Source organism: Poecilia formosa, unplaced genomic scaffold (genome assembly GCF_000485575.1).
Source record: "Poecilia formosa unplaced genomic scaffold, Poecilia_formosa-5.1.2 Scaffold43, whole genome shotgun sequence".
NCBI lineage: Eukaryota > Metazoa > Chordata > Actinopteri > Cyprinodontiformes > Poeciliidae > Poecilia > Poecilia formosa.
In genome coordinates, this window is record NW_006799982.1 from 338628 (window position 1) to 358463 (window position 19836).

The following is a 19836-nucleotide window of genomic DNA, read 5'->3' on the forward strand; positions in this document are numbered from 1 at the left end:
TTGTTGTTTTTGTTTGTGCGCTTCATACAAACATTCTCAGCTAGATGTAGATTAGGCCATGCTATTGAGTTGAAATGCATTTCTAGAAAAATGTTTGAAGAATCTTTGCTCAGTGGCACAATGGATGAAGAGACAGATGGAAAAACAGATAGATGTAGTAAACAAATCTAATATTTATTCCTGTTTGGTTAAGTCACAGACAGTAAAAAAAGATTTAAAAATGTGCAAATTCAGTTACATAAAAATATACACAAAACATGGTTAATGTGCTGTTTGAACTTAGAGTGATTATTCTAGATTACTATAGTTATTTTTTTAAATCTGAAGTAAGTATTTCAATAAATACAATATTGAGTTCCATTAAATACATAAGGCATGCTGCAAAAAAATGCTTTTCTACGTCCACTAGAACAATAACTATTAGTAAGAAGAAGCTGCCTCTGATCTACATCGGCCCCAGGAAGCCACAGCAGCCCAGCTGCAGGAGTCACTTTGTCAAAACTTCCCAGTCATTTCCCTCTCCTCAAAGTGGCTTCATCTGTAGGGAAACAAGAAAGAGAGTTGATAGCGAGGGAGCCTCTTTGATCTGAAATGTTCTGCATGGCGTCAGCTGGAGCAACATCATCGTACTGGCATAATCCTCCGGGGTCATGGGTTGCGAGATGACCTTTCTGAAGGCCTCCATCCACTCCCTTCTCTCCTGCTCCTGCTCACACATGAACACAAACTGCCTGCTTGGAGTTTCCATTGTGATCCCACAGTGCCACCGGCCCGACCTCATGCACCGGCCGCTGCTCTCTGACACGGAGTAGCCGTGGTCTTGGGACCCGATAAAGACGGCGCCTAGATCCATGGCATCCTAACAATTCGGTGCAGAGAAAAGAGTTTCGAATGCAACCGGAAGGAAATATTTAATTTGCGCAATAATTACTTTTTTTTTTTTTAAGCTATAAATACACTCCAACAAAAACATTCATGTGCATTAGAAAAGATTGGCTTATTACCAGTGGAGATTTACAGTACAGGAGTTTCCTGTTCACTGAGCACAGAGTGAACCACCTCTTCTTGAACGGCTCACGTTGCTGAAAAACACAAATGCAGAAATCTGATAAGGACAGCAGTTGGGCTAGTCCAGATAAACACATAAATTGTGCTATAACAACAAACCGTTGGGCCGGTTTTCTCCATATAGCCCTCCTTCAGGCAATGAGTTGTTATCTGAGGTATTAGCTGTTCAAAAGAAACAAAAACAATACTGGTAAAATTGCTAAGTTAAAATGTATTGCGGTTTAAATAGTCAGCAGCTCAGATGAGCTCAATTCTATGATTTTTATGTACTGTAGGAAAAATGTAGTCTTCCTATAAACATAAACTATTATAGTAATAACATGTTTGGCATTGCTGTAGTGTAGATGGATGAGTCCAACAGAAACAGGGGAAGTACACAAGAGTCAAGGGAAGGAGAATGGTATGAAGTGGAGTGGCAGAGCAGTAACAGATGCATAACTTCAAGGTAGTGCCAAAAAGACAAAGCTGGAGATGTTAAGACTTCCGTTGGAAGGAACCGACATGGACAATGTCAGAAATGACTACAATTCTTTGTAAAAGTATCAATAACCCTGAAACTCTTTCACATTTGGTTCCTTCCACATATTTGTAAAGTGGAAGGAAATGATTCTTGTCAGCCATTTAGAAAATCTCTATATTAAAAGTACCTTTGAAGCAAATTCTTTGGAGCATCTGTTTCCCAGCTTTGCATGTTTAGAGAATTTGTTGCACATGTATCTTTGCAAAACACCTCAAGCTCGATCAGATTGCTCGATCAGATTGAATCTGATCAATTAATCAATTGATCAATTGATCAGAGCCATCCATCCTTTGTCTATAACCATTTATCCTTACAAAGGATAGACGACTGGATTGACGCCCATCTCCAGTGGTCATTGGGCAAAAGGCAGGATACTCTCTGGACAGGTTGCCAGTCCTTCACAGGTAAACACAGACGCACAACCATACACACACACCTAAGGGTAATCTAGAGTAGCCAATTAACAGTAAACAAAAAACATTTGTCATTTTCCTTCCACTTGATATATATGCACTTCTCTTTTTGCCCTACCAATAAAATCTCTCACAATGTATTGAGCAGTGACTGTTTTGTGACCAAATGTGAATAAGATTGTATATAACCTGACAGAGGAAATGTTGAGATGTTTAGGAAAGCTCCACAGCAGAGTCAGTGGATATAGTGGACAGAAGATGGTGAAGATGGAGCTGCCACTAAGGAGGAAAAGACTAATATGACAGAAAATGTTATTAAAGGTAATGAGGCAAAGTATGCAGAGAATTAGTGTTACAGTGGAAAATGCTGTGGGTGGAGTGAACGTGACCTCTAAAGGAAGTAGTCAAAAGAAGTGGGAGTAATGCAAATGTAACCAAAGCCTATAAATTGTGACATGAGGTTTGGTAGTGGGCCTAATAGGAACACAAATATCTGTAGGCGAGGTAGAACAGGGGTTAAATTAAACTCTTTGTATCGAAAGTAACACTGTCTCGCAATACTGACCTATGAGTGTCAGTTTTGTTGCACATCCACATTCAAACAAAGTCTGCTCTACAGTCTGACTCAACATGGTTAATGTTCGTTTTATTGTGAACCAATGAAGATGACGAACTCGGATCACATCAGTGTTTGGTAAAGTAGAGTGAAAGTTGTCTCACATCACTGTGTTGTAGAGTGGGATGTTTCTTCAGGAGATACGCCAAGCGTGTGGCACGAATAGCAGTGAAGAATGATACAATGACCTGGAAGGAGTAAGAGATACAACAAATTAAGAAAGCTGAGAAGATTTTGTAAAAGTGGACTTTCTTCCAGGTCTGTTTATTTAGTTAGTATAAATGGAGGAATTTATATGATTTCTATATATTTGGATTTGCTCTAATCCCAGATATCTAAGACAAGTTGTGGAAGCTTGCTTTACCTGCCCATTCTCATGGTAAACAAACAGGTTCCTTGTACGCTCATCCTCCAGATAAGAAATCTGCAGCCCATGAGGATGGCCGATTTTCTGTGGCTGGAAATGTGCGTTGAGATCCTTCATGCTGATAACTGCTTTGGCAACCTTGGACTTGATTTTCATGAGAAGATGTAATCAGTACAGAGAAAAATTCTCAAGAAGTTAATGTAATCGTGCTTTTAAAATGAAAAGAACTTACATCCTCCTTAGTGAAGTACCTGAGGGTGAAATCCTTCTGTGACAGCACAAAGATTCTCTTGAGAAACTGTTTGTTGTCTCTGCCCTTCTTCCATAGTGTTGATTCAAATAAATCTAAAGTAGGTACATTACAAAGATTATTGAAAATTAGATTCACATTTCAAAAGCCCCTGTCAAGCTATCCTTTCTGTAGATAAAGAAGGACCCAGCATCACATCTATAGTTATTTAACAGTGTAGCATACACAATTTTGTCACATGTGAAGGCAGGCTTTTAGACAACAAATTTTGCTCCCGGATGATGCTGCTCTCACAAGTTTCATGTATCACACTTGCACCCTCTGCTACAAGATCACTCAAATGCTACTCCAATCTATCACTGCAATCACCTAGTACATGAGCTTAGGTATCATCACCTAAGCTCATGCTATCCTATGCAGCTGCTTTGTCTGCGCTGGTGAACATTCATTCTGCTTGGTATGCTGAATGTTTGAAGGCGAAACTGACAGCATGGCCTGGTATATGAATAATTTAGTTAATCAATTGATCATCTGAGGGCATCCATAGAAGACTGAACTTTTGTCCTGAGATGATCATTTGATTCTTAAATATTGAAAAATTAGACAACACATTTAATGAACCCTCTCCTGATGCAGTAGAACTCTGTGAATCACACACTCTTGCTCCCAGTAAGCATGCACTATTTAAGGAAGAGTGCATCAAAAGAAATACACAGTGTTCAAAGATGTGACAACACTTGATTTATTTCCACTGGACTAGACCCTGATAATGTTTTTTTCTCAATAAAAACACACATGGAAAAGTGTGACAACAGCACCATTTAACTTTTAAGTGTTCTTGAGAAGTTCAAGAAGGTCACCAAAGTTGTAAGTCTGCAGAAACTCGTTGTTTTCTCCCGTGAACTCCCGTCTTTCATACTTTGCACGGATCCATTGTTCCTTAAGAACTCTGAAACAGAGCATAAACACACGTTGCTTTGGGTGGCAGAAGTTTTTTCATTATTTACTCAAGCATTTGATCCATATTTGTGTCCTGTTGAGACAGTTTAGTATTAGCTTTCCATCTATGCTAAGCTGATGAGGTGAATAAGTGTCAAATGCAACAAAGGTCACTCACATGCAGTCGTGTTCCTGTGGCCTGTAATAGAAGGCAGGGAGACACTTCTCGAAAAAAGCTTTAGCAACAGAATTCCCCCGCTCCTGCATGAACTGAAACCACACCATGATGGGTTTTAAAATGCTACATGTTTATTGAGTTTCTTTCAAATGTTTTAAAGTTAAATGGATACATGAAGCAAACCTTTTTTATTTAATAAATTAGGTTAAAGTTTCTTTCAGTAAATTATGGCATACGACAACAATGGACATGAACAACCTCTGAAAAAATTACATCATGTTTTTTTTTGTTTTTTTTTTTGTCAAAGCATCAGTCAAAAAGCAGAAGCCATGATTTTGTTTGTATAACCCCATTCACCACTAATAACTAGAAGTCATCATCTTTTTCATGACGTTTGACTCACTTACCTTTGGCTTGGCTCACTGACCTATTTAAAAAAAAATCCTTACAAACACAAGATTATTCCTATAAATGTCCTCCATATAAAAAAAACTTCTAGCAACCATGCTAGGCCCTCAATGTTATAAACTCACTTGAACACACCAAAAACAAAGACTTTATGGAACATTTGTGTAGTAGGCTTGTTTGTTATTACTATCCATGTAAACATCCAGCAAAATATCTTCTCTGACTAGTTGGCAAGCAGTTTTATTTCAAAATTTAGAAAATATTGTATTTGCAAAAAACATGCACAAATATTAATGAAATCGAAATATATTTTGCCCCCCTTAAACTGTAAGGACTCGAACAGGTACCATGGTAACCTCTTACTGAAGTCCCAGCCCATAACACTCTTTATGTACAGTTTTTGAACCGTCATAATGCCTTTGTCCTTTTACATTTTCAGCGGCTCTGTTGTAGGTTTCCTGCAGTTCTTAAGCCCATTGTCCTGTTGTCTCACCAAATCTTGGCCAAAGTTCAGCAGACACACTGTTAATAATAAATAACTAACTGAATAAGAGGCACGCAGTTTTTGTCTTTCCCCAGATAATCAGTCTTCCTCCTCTGTGTGGCTGGTATGAACTGTTTGTACTGGTATCTTGATTTTGGTTTTCCCTTTGGGTTTTGCTGTTTATCAGTGTTTACAAGCTGGAATCATTTTTAAGCAACCCCTATTCTTTTCACTATGTCATTTGCAATAGTAATTGTCATTTACTTTCTAAGTGATGTCTGTGGAGTCAGCTGTTTTTCTCTTGTGAAAAATCTTTAATGCTGATAATGATGGTACAATAATTATTTTTGAAAAACATTTCAACTTTTCCCACAAGAAAAATAACCCATAGGAACTGAAACAGCGTCTCTTTCACAAAACTGTGCATTCGAGGAAAATCTGGTCAGACACTGAAAGAAAAACGATCTCGCAAGCAAACTGGAAAGAAAAAAATATTATTATATTACAAATCACTACCTGCACTAATGAATCTTCCCAGTAGTCGAGGCGTATGGATTTCACTTTGCTGACTGTGGACAGGTTGCGGTGCATGCCCGAACAGTTTAGGCACACAAACACGCCAAGAGTGTACGAGGCCCAGTCAGGCTCTGTGAGAGTGAAACACCACATTTTTTACTTTGTGAGACGGACCAAAGCAGATGAAAAAGTTAGTATTCTGTCTATGTCTTCCTGTCACACAGGCAAATACTGTCTAAACTCCCCTCATAGTACCAAATGCTGGGAGTTATAAAAGGAACAATTGGGTCGTAACATAGTTATACAGGAGACAGAGCTTCCCTTAATACAGCTTTATACTAAAACGTGACCAAAGCAATAAAACACAACTTTAAATGCTCTGCTCATCAAAACATCACGTGGCTCCAAGCGACTATTTACTGTTTTCACTTTGTTAAATAAAACCATTACAATATAATCAGGAATGGATAAAAAAAAAAAAAAAAGTTTTGAAAACCTTAGTATGCAGTACAAAATGTCCAGATATCATAAATCTGAGAGGGCATACTCACCAGGAGCTGCACAGTCAGCACATTGGTTGTTTCCCGGCTGCTGCACCAGATCCAGAAGGATTTTGTTGTTTCTGCTCTGACTGGCCATAGAGGAAAGTTCGCTGTCACCCAGACAGCTAAAGCCAGAGGAAACAGCTACTAGGCATCAACTCCATGCTGGCTCCACTCTGAGCTGTTCTGCTCTGGGGTAGATAAAAACACAGTTTCTTCTCACTGGGCCAGTATTTCCTCTTAACAGGGCAGCATCATGAAGTTTATTGTTCTGCATACAAAACACAGAGGTCCAGAAATAACTTAGAAAGGAAGTGAAACAAACGCCACTTTGCTGCACAGCGATTGACTTACCGTATCAGCTTATTGGCTTGCAGCTCATAAAAAAAAGTTGGAGTTTGACTGGCAAGGATGAGATTTTATCTTGGTGGTGGAGTTACACTGTAACTGTGTATAATTATTACCTTCAGTTTACAGTATTTTACAAGCTGCTAGCTAAAGGAAGAATAGGCACTAGTTGTTTTTTTCCCCTCTGTTTAAATTTTTCACTTGATTAGATATATAATTTGTTAAACAATCCACTTACTTTTTTCTAACACTTCAACAGCAGAAACAAGGTATGAGATGCTTTGTAGATTATATGGAGAACCATATTTGGTATCAGAGCAGGACTTTTAAGGGACACAAACACGCCTGATTAGGTTGAACACGAGCGAGTAAGGGACTGTGCATGAAGACGAAGGGAGGAAAGGTTTGGACACACTGACCTGAACAACTGCCTATACAGAATAAGGAAGCATCCAAAAGCTTGTTGTATACCCTGTAGTCAGAGATGGTTATATCATGTTTCACTAATGCAGCAAACATCAGTAACAAAAGCAGATATGTCAGTTACCGCCAATGAAGAAGTTGGACTCTTTGCAACAAGAAATCATTTACATCAACAACAAAAAATGTTCATTGTTTCATTGAAAGACATTTAAGAGTCACATGTGGTATCTTAATGATGAGTTTTATAGTTAGAAATATGAGATTTATAGTTGGAAATATGACTGAAACGTATGTGGTAAACGTGACTACATCAGGTAGTTATGCGTTTATTATTCCCTGTGTAACTAATGATTCTCTGTAGGGCCTCCCTGTCAGATGAAGAACTGCTGTTCAACAAAGTTATGATGTGCAGAGCAGTGGTTGTGGCAATTTAATCTCTCTCTCTCAGAGTTCTCAGGAAGGACAGTCATTGAGGGTAGGAAATGTGTTTTCCCAGAAACTTGAACGTTGATATTCTCTCATCTTTTTTCACATTTATTTACAAAAACAGATGGGACTGTTTTCCGAAAATCAGTGAGCACCTTTTTTGTCTTGGTTTTCAGGGCCGTCTTTGAGCTTCGGGACTGTGGGGTTCCATTAATGCAAAAATATGTTTATATATGCAAGGTACGCAATGTGCTGCCGATGTGTATATTTACTCATTTTAATGCATATTTTTCCGATTAACAATGGGTAGAAATTGGCCAACAATAATACATATTTTCTACTCGGGTGAAGAAAAGGTTTTCCGTTTATTATTTAGTTTTATTTTGAAGATATACAGACGTTGTAAACGATGCATTTCCGACTGACCTCAAAACTGAAGGTGACGTATTTCCGGTAGAGGTTCGCCAGGGGTCTGTAGCTTGCGCTTTTGCAAAATACGAAATGGCACAACGTAGCTGAACAGATATTGCTTTTAAAATAAGGATGATGTGGGTTGTGAGAAGATTTCTCTCGTCGGCGGTTTACAGGGGTTCGTATTTATGGTGAAATTGTGTGTTTATTTTATTAAATCACGTGGTGCAGTTCAGCTGGTTGCAAGTGTTTAAAACTTGAATGGGTAAACCTGGATAAAATCACCATTTTACCCGCTCTGTTTAAATTAGTTTACGACAGAATTTTTAAAGGCAGGCTTATGATGTCTGCTGTGTTTCCCGCTTATATATCTCTGTCCGCTGCAGGTCACTATGCCGGGCAGTCCGGACCCCTGCTCCGACCTCGGTACGGCTCCCTTCCGGCGGACCTGGAGCTGCGCCACCTCCAGTGCACCTGTTGCTGGAAGAGCCGGGTTCCCGTGGCGGGTTTTGAGACCTTAAACGCCACTCTCACTTCTTCTTCTTCCTCGTCCCTGTCGCCTGAATCCTGTAAGGACGACGGCAGGACTACGCTGGACGCCTGCTACACCTCCGAGCAGAGGGACACCATCCTCCAGCTCTTCAACAACGCCACCTCGGCGGAGCTGGCCAGCGTCAAGCTGCTGAGAGGCCGCAAGTCGCTCAACATCGTGGAGTACAGGACCAAACACGGACCGTTTAAAACTCTGGAGAGCGTGGTGAATGTTCCGCTGCTGAAGCACAAGAGCGCCGTCATAGTGTTCAACTCCATCGTGAATCCGGTGAAGAAGGAGAGGAAGGTTCGGATACAGCTGGCCAAGTTCATCAGACCGGAGGTGGACAGGTCTTGGTTGGAGGTGAGATGCTGGTTCAGAGTCCTCATGTGTCTAATTACGACAAACATCTTCTCCAAAAAAAAAAAAATGTTAGAAATAAACAGAACTCTCTTGCTGTGGGTTTATGTTTATACAGTGGCTTGCAGAAGTGTTCATGCCCCATGAACCTCCACGTTTTGCCTCGATAAGTACCAAAAATAGGGCTGGGCAATAAATCGATTTGATCAGTTAATCAGAAATTCTGATTACATTTTAGAAAATGTGGATATTTTGTGTCGCCAATGCACTCCAAATATAGAAACCCAAGGTGAGCAAAAATTACCATCTTGTTCACCAAGCAAATTTTGCAACTTCAATTTATGTTGACTCTGAATTCAGGTTAACTCTCAGAAGGAATGGTTGAAATAATAGCCTTTTTTGTAAAAAAAAAAAAAAAAAAATTCTGTCATTTTGCATTTTTTAAGGTAAAAAATTAGAGGAAGGGGAAAAAAATAGGTTAAAATTGGAAATCTTATTTGATTTTTTTTTTTAAATCCGAGGTTTTATTCATAATCAATATTTCCCACCCCTACAACAAACCTCAATACATTTAATGTTCTACACCTACAGAGAACAGCACAAAAATCCCATTAAAATACATTGAAGATTATAGTTGCAGGATAACAAATTACGGGTCAGGAATGCTTTTCAGGATCACCCTATATTTAGAAAGTCAAAGGGAGCATAAAGCACTGTTCCCATGTCACTGTTCTTTGTGTACACAGGATGCTACATCCATAGTATCAATAGTATGTGGAACTAATAAAATCGCCTGGGCCCATGTGGACCGGGGGATGACCGTACTAGACTGGAAACAGGTGGAGTGTCCTAATTTCTTGAAAGGGACGTACATGGCTTCTTCTTACCTGAATGATGTGAGTGTGCTCATCACAGCTTTTCAAACGGTGTTATCTAAATCCTCATGTCCAGCTGAGTACAAAGGCATTTCCTTTTCTGCCCACAGGTGTCCACGGTCGTGTCCGTCTTGCCATCAGCAGATTTCTACCTGATAGAGAAGCCCGCCCTCTCTGTGCAGAACACAGCTCTGTTTCCTGTCATGGCCCACATGAGGACTGTGGAGGCCATGCTGTTTGCTCTGCTGGAGCCCAAAATCTCCCCGCCAGAGCCCAATATTCCTCCCAGGTCAGGAAAGACGCTAATTGAAACGACCAGTCGAGTATTCCTGCCCTTTGTTTTGAAATGTATCGTCACAACTGTGATACTTTTACAGTTATTATTGATTATTCATGCTGTAGAACAGCAGAGTAACAAGTGAAATAGGCATATCTCATTCGGTGTGGTACTCCAGTGGTTTTTACAGAACCTCCTGGACTTCTTTTACTGCTAAGATTTACCAGCAGCCAGTTCTGGAAAAAACAGCTTTTATTTGTAAAATGTTAAGCTTCAGACATGTTTGTGGTTAGAAACGATTCACAAAGACAGTAAACCTCAGAGTTATGAGTTTAAACTTAATGCTCGTGAAACTGGTGGTTTTTCAGATCAATCCTTTCCAAACCATTGTCCTCAAAATTGCAAAAAATTTGAGATGCAGCTTAAAATGAACGATGCCTGCCACATGTTTTGTGGTAAATGGGAGAGAAGGAATTAAGAGTGATGTGTAAATCGTCTTACCTGATTTAAGATGACGGCCAAAATGGTGAGAAAAGCATATCAACAATAAAGCTGGCATTTTGGTGGCTAATGACAACCAGTAGACACCATCTAGCTGCTGACAGGGTGTTTGGGAGCAATATCTGTAAAATCTTTTTTTTTTTTTTCTTTTCTACCATCACAAATGTAAAACTGGTAGATTTTGCTGAACTTCACTGGGACTTTTCCTGTAGCTGTGCTTTGATCACATGAGATGAAAATGTCGCTTTAGTTTACAAAGTACGGCATGCATTTTATTTTAAAATATCTACCGATGTGTATTTTTCTACCATTACCACGTGTCTCGTATCAAATTTACTTTTATAACAATCAAGTCAACCAGATTTGAGGATTAGCACGTCGTTCTCTGCAAAAGGCTTTACTGCAATCTACATTCAGTGAAACCGTTTGACGTTTTCTCGTCTTCAGCAGCATTAAAAGCAGAAATAACGAGTTCTCCTTCCCTCACCAGGGTTCTTAACATGATGAGGACCGCCGTGGGACGCCACTTCGACCTGATTGTGGGGGAGTCTCGGACTAGCGGGGCTCAGGTAGTGCGCCGGCTGATGACCGAGTCAGTAACGCAGAAGTTTCCCAGGATAAACATCCCCCAGGAACTGCTGGCCAAGTACAGGAACTACTTCCAGATGGGCAGCAGGAGAGGAGGGGAGGAGCTGTGTGACGCTCTGCTGCAGGCTGTGGCTTTTTACGAGCTCCTCAGTGACTCTTCCTGTTAGCTGGATATGTTTGATTCACCATGAACAGACTTCACTGCAGACTCCTGAGGTGCATCATCGGTCCTTTAGCGCATCCATAGGGTGTTTAAATGGGATTAATATAAAATTTGGTATTTTGTATTCGTCATACAGCGAGTTATTTTATTTCTCCTCCTTTTGGAGGCGTGTAAAATATGTCAGGATGGATTTAAAGCGCACCTAAGGAATAGTTTAACACATCTAAAAATACTTTTATTTATATTTACTATTTGCACTTTCATGAAGATAAAACATGATTAGTCATCTCTAGGGCAATAAATCCATCAGTCAGAGTTTAGGTCAAATAAATACGGTGAAACCTGTCGAGCTCAGGAGTGTTTGTGAACTTTCGTTAATGTATAATCCTCAGCCAGGAGTTGGATGGCAGATTTTGAGAGGCCTAGATGCAAACGGCCCAGGTAGTTCCAACACCTGTTCCAAAAACAGAAACATATTTTAAAGACTATTTAGTTGCATTAAAAAAAATAAAACTGTGAAAAGATTCAACTATCTCAACATTATTTACTTAAAAAGTAGAAACGGTTAAGTTTAGGACGGCATCAGTGACCCACCTGCCCAGATGGTGCTGCTGTGCACCGACAGCGTGACGGACGAGGCGGAGAGCCGGCAGGTAGTCGACGTAGACGGCCCGTCTGTTCCCCAGCAGGCTGAAGGACTCGCTGCTGAGCAGCTGCCGACTCCCTCTGGACCTTCTTTGGGACACACTAGAAAGACAGATAAGCTATGCAAAGTCAGGTACAAATGCAACAGTTTGAGTCTTCTTTTATACTCCTGAAAAAACAGATGTTAGGACCCAGCATAACCTTTACTTTATACAGTCATTGGCCGGGGGGGGGGGAATGTACACGCTAGAATTATTTTTCTTTTACTACCTTGAAAAAGTGTTCAAATTTAATCTCAAGTGTAGATTTAATGAAACAAAAACAGCAAAAGGTAATTATACCATTGCTATTTAATTATGATTTGTAAAGGCAGAGTAGCAGCCAGATGCTAATCAATCATGTATTTTACCAGAGACTTAAGTCTGTCAAAGAAATGTGTGATCTGTCACCAGCCTTTTAGCTCCTGGTTAATTTTGTGTTTCAAAATGCTGCAGTTTTCATCCCTGAATCAGACAATGTACAACCAGGGTGTCACACTCAAGTCTGGAAAAGGAAGACGTCTCGGACTGGAAGGACGTCGGGCAAGTTCAGATCGTAGAAAACAACAAGATCTCCAACTCAAACAATCCACACCTCAGTCAGCATGTTGAAGATCGTGATTTGGGAATTTCAAAGTGACTTAAATACTGCATGTTTGGATAGGTTGCCAGGAAACTGAAACAAGTTTCTCATTCAGAGATGCATCTGAATGAGTTCTGGAACAAAGTCCTTTGGGCAGATGACACCAAAAGTCGAGATGTTTGACCGTAATGCACAGCAGTATAGCTCGTTAAAAACATATGGCTCATCAGGACAAACACTGAATACCAACTTTTAAACATGGTGGTGGAGGAATGATGATTTGTTAACTGAACTCCGTATACCAAAGTATTTTGGAGTCAAATGTGAGTTTCAGGTAAATCTCGGCTCAAACAACACGACTAGGATCTCAAACACAGCAGAAAATCTATAACAGAGTGAATGAAGGTGAATTGGCAGGTTAATTTTATTTTTCTTTGTCCACTAAATGCATCAAAATCTCTCACCTTTTTCAGCCTGTAAACACACCGACAGCATGTTCTTTTGAGTTTAGCAAAAAATAGGATAAATACTTGAGATGTTGATATACTTAAAATGGAATAACACTGTCATTCCTATATTTTCTGTTGCATTTAAAATTGCTACCTCTAATGTTTAGCCCATGTTTTTATTTCATGAACATTGTTGTAAAGTTTATGCCTATCGTTACCTAAGGAGGATGGGTGATGCTGTGGGCCGGTTTCTATTCCAAATGCCCCGGGAAGCTCATGAACGTTTTGAAATACAAGAAAGTACTCTAAATAAAGTTATTTTTTTCCACAGTGCGGTTATACTATTGCACTGCAAGTTTCATTTTTACAGACCTTTACATACCATTAAATCTGAAAACTGTTTTGCATATGAAGCTGGGTGGTGTGGCGTATTAAAAGTGGAGCAGACTCACCTTGATGCACATCCAGGTTGAGCAGAAAAGCTGAGATTCTGACTTTTAGAGCAGCCAGTTAACAGCAGCCTCCTCTGCAGTCTGTTCCACTGCTTATCGTTCAGTTTCTGTTTACATCTGTAGGCGTCGGTCCACGCCTCAGTAACTCTCCACCAGCACTGCCGACAACCCAAACCTTCAGCTGCTGCCTTCATGTCCTGAAGCCTGCCCTGCTTCAAACTCCTGCTGTCCTCCTCCCTCGGCTCATCCGACAATCCGTCCTTTAAATCTGCTCCGGTCCAAACAAACGCTTCGGCCGCGTGCGGGCCTGAAACATAGTGAGGTAGCGTCGCGTCAATGCTTGACATGAGGTCAAAGAAATCTGCCAGTCCGTCCAAGCAGTCAGTAACCGCTTTGGCTGCACGTTTTTCAGGTTTGTCCCGGGTCTCTGTGAACGATGGCGCTTTTTGAGGTCTGCTGGTTAAACGCGACGCTGATGCGGAAGCCGTAAATCTCCTTCGGCTCAGCCGGGAAGATTTGTTGCGGGTCGGCGACACCTCTGAACCGAAGGTGCGACTCAGTCGCGGGATGTGAGGATTAGAGCGCCTCGGCTCAGTCTGCTGCTGGGAATCGGATTCAGGGGCTCCGATGGAGAGAAGGAGCTCCAGGTTGGAGTGGAGAAAAGGCACACCTCTTCTCCAGCTCTCGGACAGGATTTTGAGAAACTTCAGCATGTTTTCTTCAGAGAGGGGCCCGCGCTGAAGAACAAAACAAAACATAATAAGTCTGCAATATATTGGTGCTGAAATTATTAGATTAATCATGATGAATGGACTATTGAAATAATTGTCAATTAATTTAGTAATTGATTAATTGTTAACTGTACGCAGACTCAAAGAGGCCATTTGGAGAAAGAACAGACAAGTAAGGGCTGAGCTTTTCACATCATGATTTTTCAGATGCAGATTCATCCTTTGCTACAAATAATCAAGGGTTCACCAAATTAATGCTATGCTATCGCATTTTAGGTGAGAAAATGCTTTTTTTTAAAAAAAAAGAAAAAAAAAAGGAAATGAATTAATGGTGTATTTGCATATTTTACTTATTTCTAACATTGTATAGAGAAGGCTAAAGTGGTTAAATAAAAATTCTAATCATCAGAATAACCAATAACTAAAATAATTGTTAGTTGCAGACCTAAAAGGTGTTCAGAACCAGTAAAGAGAGCCTTCCAGTGTGTAATTAATCTTTGTATAAAGTACTTGCCTTTAAGAAATTAAGAAGGTAATTTGGGGTCACAGGATGGAGACCCAGCATGTGTGCGGAGCAGCCTGCTTGCCAGGGAGGAACCTTTGAATCAAGGCCGCATCCTTCTGCAAACAAAACTGCTGCCAGGTTTGTTGTCGTCGTCGGGGTTTTAAACAGAAGACATATTCACAAAATTAAACTTACGGCGTGAGCTAACTGGTTCTTCGGCCAGCTCTCCGCCCTGCAACCCTTTGCTGCCGTTGACCCAGAGCTGCAGCTGCAGCAGGCTGCGTCTCACGTCGCCGCATGCGAGTTTGAAGAGGCTGCTGGCATCGTCTGGAGGCAGCTGGAAGTTTTCAGCCAGACACACCAGCTGCAGATAACTACAGACATTCGCCTTCAAAACAAAGACAGTATTTTTATTTATTTATTTTTTAAGATTTTGCTTCCTAGATGGAGACTCATTACTTAACTGTGCAAGAATTGAGGAGATAGAAGAGCTTTTTATGTGTTTTTGAAATCAATTGCAGCTGCAGACATGCACGATGCTGTGTATAATGTAACTTACTGATGGTGGAGTTTTGAAAGTTATTTCATCCAGGTTGCAGCCAAATCTCTCTTTGAATGAGGGATCTAAGGAAAACATACAAACATGCATTTAAAGAAACTCAATACGTTTGATCAGAAGTTTAGATCCGTCCATTATGGACAAGAATGTCATTCACTCACACCTTTAAATTAATCTTTTTCCAGCCTAGATGAGTCAACAAAAACTTTAATGATTTTTACAAACACAAAGACAGAGAGAGACAGAGTGCAGCTGAATATGCCGAGGCAGCAGTAAAGACAGCAAGGTCATCTAGCTGATACCACACACAGCTGAGGCATAAACAACTCAGGTGAATCACACACACTTGGAGAGCATGATTCTCTCTTGATCAGAACAGTGTTCAATCTTAATTGATCATATGAAGCGTCAATAATTGTCTAATTAGGAAAGGAAACTACAGTACCTTATAAATTTTTTTTTTTTTTTTTACAATATTTTTGGTTTATTTAGAGAAATTTTTTTTATTTTTTTATTTTTCAAAGTCATTTTTACTATATTATTCATACATCTATAAATATCAATTTCAAACTAAATATTTAATTCATAAGTAAAATATTTAATTTAGTATGAACGTTTGTTTGCTAGCTAAATGTATGAAAACTCTTGAACTGTGCTTGAAAGTTTGGACAACACTGTGAAAACAACCAATTTGCAGAAAGTTTGTTTGCTTACAGGATTTAGCAACATTTTATAACAGCTGTACGTTTAATTTTGACAGTGTGCAATAAAATGCAACCTTTTGCACACAACGTTGGTTTTGAAATTTGAAAATTGTTTTGTTGTTTGATCACTCCACCGTGGAAAATGTTAAAACCCCTAAATTTAGATTGCATCACACCCATGTTGAGTGTTACAGAAAGTTTTTCCAATGACGCCGTCCTCTAAACGAGCAAGTAGGTTATTTAAAATAAAGAGATTAAAAATCAAACTTACCATTAGTGGTCATGACGACGGGTCGTTTTGTGGTGGTCATGAAGGCCTTTATGGCTGTCAGGAAGCCAACATCGTCGTCAAACACCACATCAACCTGTTAGAGCAGAATGTTGCAAATAAAAAATAAAAAGCAACTAAAACCAGGCATTTAATAACACAGAAAGAAAAGTTTTACCTCCTCAAACAGAATGAGTGACGTGGCTGTCTTCTTGTTGTGTGGCACCTCTTGATCGCATCCCGCTGAGGAGTACTCCGCTGCCTCCGTCTTTGCTTTTCCAGTTTTCGCCTTAAAGTATCGAGCCAAAGTGACAGTGGCTGGCTTGGCTCTGAATTTACGACTAGACGAGTTTCGCGCTGCACGCTTCTTGGACGTGGAGACGATGTTTTTGGGAAATTGTAATTTTGCTGGAAAACAAGAGCATTAAGAAAATCAGGAAAAAGACTTACTGTTGCTGCTGACTAAGTCTCCAAGAACAGTTGCATTTTAAATAAACTCTTAGAGCATTGTGCACATTCAAACTAACTGATTTTTTTCTTTAAGGCATGGCTGCCATCAACTTCTTGATTTTTTTTTTTTTTTCTTCATTTCATATCATAATTAACAAACTAAAAACATTTCTTTGTGAGGGGGAACCTCCCCCCCTCCACTTCTGTGTAGAAACAGTTCTGGTTGTACATGAGTGCAACCAAAACCGTACCTGGTAAGGTCTCAGGTTTAGGAGTACAGCTGTTTGCACTATAGTTGTTGAAGTACGCAGGCTTCAGTGGGTCTTCCCCTGGAATCTCCACGAGATGAGACTGTGTGGTTTCCTTCAGCTGAGACAGAACATGGCGGCCGCTGCGCTGCGAGGAGCAGTTCACCTCAAACACCTGTCGTTTAAAAGGGCGACAACAAAGTTTCACAATGTCTTCTTAAAATGATGCAATAATTCCTCTGTGGAAAGACTTAGAAGTGGAAAGATTAAAAAAAAAAAAAAAAAAAAAAGGAGTCCACAGTGGTTTGCACCAATCAGCTTTAAGCCTAATAAACAAGCTGATGGTAAATCCCCACCTTGAAGCCGAGCTCCTGAGCGCAGGCGTACACAGCAGCCGTCTTGCCCACACCTGAGGGTCCTGACAGCAGCATGGCTTTACCCAGAGGCTCCGCTCCCCTGTCCTCCAACCCAGCCTCACCCTGGAAGTCTCCACAGTCCCACGAACCTGCTCAAGTTGGTATTAGGAAAATGTCGTCAGAATGTTTCCAAAACATAAAAACAAGAAATCACATTAAATCAAACTAAACTTTGAGAATAAAGGCAGAAAAGAAAGACCCCCACCGTTTTCGTCTCGTTTCCTTTCTGCCATTTGACTCCGCTCGTCACCGTCAGCTCTTCGCTTCCAGTTCTTCAACCAGCTGCTCAAAAACAGAAAGAAAAAGGGGGGTGGGGGGGAAAGAAGTATTTACCATAAGAACTTTATTTGATGGCAGGGGTCAGGACAGACTTAAACGAACCTGTGCAGCTTATTCACCGAGACAGAATTACCGATGATTTCACTGGAATGTTGAGGAACATACTTGTCGGTCCAGAGAACGTCCTCAAAAGAGGAATCTAGAAAAAAAAACAAAAAAAAAAACATGGGGGATCATTGTACAAATTCAAAGTAGACCCTCTCTTTGAATATCAGGACTTTTAAATGATTCAAATTCAAATCTAACTTCAGTTGAACTACAAGTCACACCAGATTTCACACCGTCAGCATTTATCAACAAAAACAAAGCTGGACTGAAAAGCTGTGGTTGACAAACTGAGTACACCTTTATTTATGTGCATGATTTTAGAGGTAAAGTAGGACGTAGGCATTGCAGTGACCCAGCCAAAGTAACACACCTTGGGCTGATTAAAAAGCGTAGACAAAATAGCAATAAATTCATACATAATCGGCAAAAAAAGAGGCTTAATTTAATAGATGAGTGTGTAATCTGTTCCATTATAAAGAGCAGATCAAGTTCATCATGTCCTGATTTGTAAAATCCAAGAATTGATAGAGAGTGTACTTTCTTTTCACTGATCTATTGTGAAAACCGATCAGAATAAAGCAGGGTTTACCTCCTCGATCCTCTTCAGAGCTCTTTATCAGCTCAGTCGCTGGCGTGGTGAGGTTCATCCATCCAGGGTTTGTATGACAGCTGTTTTCCAGACCTCCTGGACTCAGCTCGTGTCCCTTGGGCCCCATCTTCTCATCCTGTCCCGACAGGGGACAATGTCCCCCAGCTGAGGGGTCAGACCGCAAACGTTTTGGTAGCCTTTGAGAAACTTCAGGTCCTCTTCTCCTTTTCTCCTTTTGCATTGAATCTGGATGGAGGGAATGCTCTCAAATGAAAAAAAAAATGCAATAAAATAATAGAAATAAGTGCACATTCTGGTAAACAACGCTGGGAAACCTCACCTGCAGGCTCTGACTCGTGCAGCCTCTGGCTCCCTTTCTTCAGTAAAGTGCTGAAAACTGTTGAAACTGGAAAAGCTGGATTTGACTTTTGGATTGCTTTCAGGCAGCTTTCCAGATGTGAAGCAGGGAGCTGCTGTTCCCTGCAGCTGACAGGTCCACGTCTGCCTGTCAGATGAGGCAGTTGGCTCTGCACGTCATCACTCTGAGAAGGGGACATTGACTTGTGTTCAGTCTGATAAGACCCGCCATCTGAACGTCCTTTAATCTTCGCGTGCTGATTCGTACGTAAGAAAATCGGAGCTATTTTAAATCCTTTGCAGAGTGAGCTCTCTCTCTCCTCGCTGCCAGCTGCTGAGGGCTTTTCCTGCGAGGTTCCACCGTCAGAGCAGCCGCCGTCTGATAACACGATAACTGCAGTTCCCACATGGCGATGATGCCCGTCTTTGTTTTGCTTGGTTTTATTGCGCTTGAGTTTGTTTCGCTTCATCTGAACTACATCGGTCTATAGGGGTCTGCAGCCGTTTTGTATTTGGCGCTCAGTTATGACTCGACACACGGCGCCGACGTCAAGTTATGCGACGTAAATATAAATATATCGGCATATCTTCATGTGACATAGCGAAGCTGGCTACCTAACACTGTTTGCCTCTAAGTAAACAAGTTATTTTAAAGTGTATTAACGTTTTAACGTATTGAATTTGTAGGCATTATATTATTTTAACACCGCGGGGACGCTTTAAGCGTGACGCAGCCAGAGATCGTCTATTCAGAAAGAAGCTTTCAGGACTACAGTGCCTTAGCAAAAGCGTGAAGGGCCACATTTTGTAACCTTATATCAACTGACTTAACTGTCTTTAACCGAGACAATCATTGGTCAAGAAAAAGCAAATAATACATTGCTTTATTTAAATAGAAATCCATAGTCCAATTTGCATTCAGCTCCCGTTACTAAATACTTTTTGAACCACTTTTTCTGCAAATCTTTTGTAGTACATTTACCAACTTTGAACTTCCATAATACTGAAATATTTGTACATAAGTCTTTAGGTATCAGGTTTAAATCTTTCAAGCCAAAGATGTTCAATTTCATAGACATGTTGTCATTGCTGTGAAACAAAGTAAGCATTTCTGCACTGACACAATTTTTTTCTGTATATTTATATAAAAATAGCTGTAAATAGATGTGCGCATTGTTCCTCTTTATATTTTTATTTCCCCTGAAGCTGATCTATTTATATTTAATTAATGTACACTGTGAGTACCTGTA

At 40.3% G+C, this 19836-nt stretch overlaps 3 protein-coding genes across 7 annotated transcripts; 1 reads left to right on the top strand and 2 right to left on the bottom strand.

The window, feature by feature from the left end:
* Window positions 1–153: 153 nt before the first annotated feature.
* Window positions 154–6632, bottom strand: LOC103137701 (arf-GAP with dual PH domain-containing protein 2-like). 2 transcript variants are annotated; one of them, XM_007551558.2, is made up of 11 exons: window positions 6311–6628; window positions 5760–5890; window positions 4352–4443; window positions 4095–4183; window positions 3217–3329; window positions 2982–3128; window positions 2722–2805; window positions 1168–1230; window positions 1005–1082; window positions 631–859; window positions 154–538 (listed from the first exon to the last, which is right to left on the bottom strand). In XM_007551558.2, exons 1-11 carry the CDS (start codon window positions 6396–6398, stop codon window positions 510–512), a joined length of 1143 nt encoding a protein of 380 aa, XP_007551620.1. In that variant the 5' UTR covers window positions 6399–6628; the 3' UTR covers window positions 154–509. The 2 variants fall into 2 exon arrangements, with proteins under 2 accessions (XP_007551620.1, XP_007551619.1); XM_007551557.2 differs by having other exon boundaries at window positions 154–859; window positions 6311–6632.
* Window positions 6633–7917: 1285 nt separating this feature from the next.
* tefm (transcription elongation factor, mitochondrial) lies at window positions 7918–11552 on the top strand. Its single transcript, XM_007551559.2, has 5 exons — window positions 7918–8087; window positions 8296–8804; window positions 9548–9697; window positions 9787–9965; window positions 10945–11552. The coding sequence occupies exons 1-5, from the start codon at window positions 8042–8044 to the stop codon at window positions 11207–11209; spliced, it is 1149 nt and encodes a 382-aa protein (XP_007551621.1). The 5' UTR covers window positions 7918–8041; the 3' UTR covers window positions 11210–11552.
* atad5b (ATPase family AAA domain containing 5b) lies at window positions 11423–19141 on the bottom strand. Of its 4 annotated transcripts, none has more exons than XM_016671336.1 (14): window positions 18570–19141; window positions 18230–18475; window positions 17635–17731; window positions 17456–17535; window positions 17194–17342; window positions 16841–17012; window positions 16318–16547; window positions 16143–16236; window positions 15168–15232; window positions 14804–14996; window positions 14618–14736; window positions 13373–14109; window positions 11800–11952; window positions 11423–11659 (listed from the first exon to the last, which is right to left on the bottom strand). In XM_016671336.1, the coding sequence occupies exons 1-14, from the start codon at window positions 19054–19056 to the stop codon at window positions 11557–11559; spliced, it is 2925 nt and encodes a 974-aa protein (XP_016526822.1). In that variant the 5' UTR covers window positions 19057–19141; the 3' UTR covers window positions 11423–11556. The 4 variants fall into 4 exon arrangements, with proteins under 4 accessions (XP_016526822.1, XP_016526820.1, XP_016526819.1 ...); XM_016671334.1 differs by having other exon boundaries at window positions 17459–17535; window positions 18230–18493; window positions 18570–19134; XM_016671333.1 differs by having other exon boundaries at window positions 18230–18493; window positions 18570–19134.
* Window positions 19142–19836: the final 695 nt, after the last annotated feature.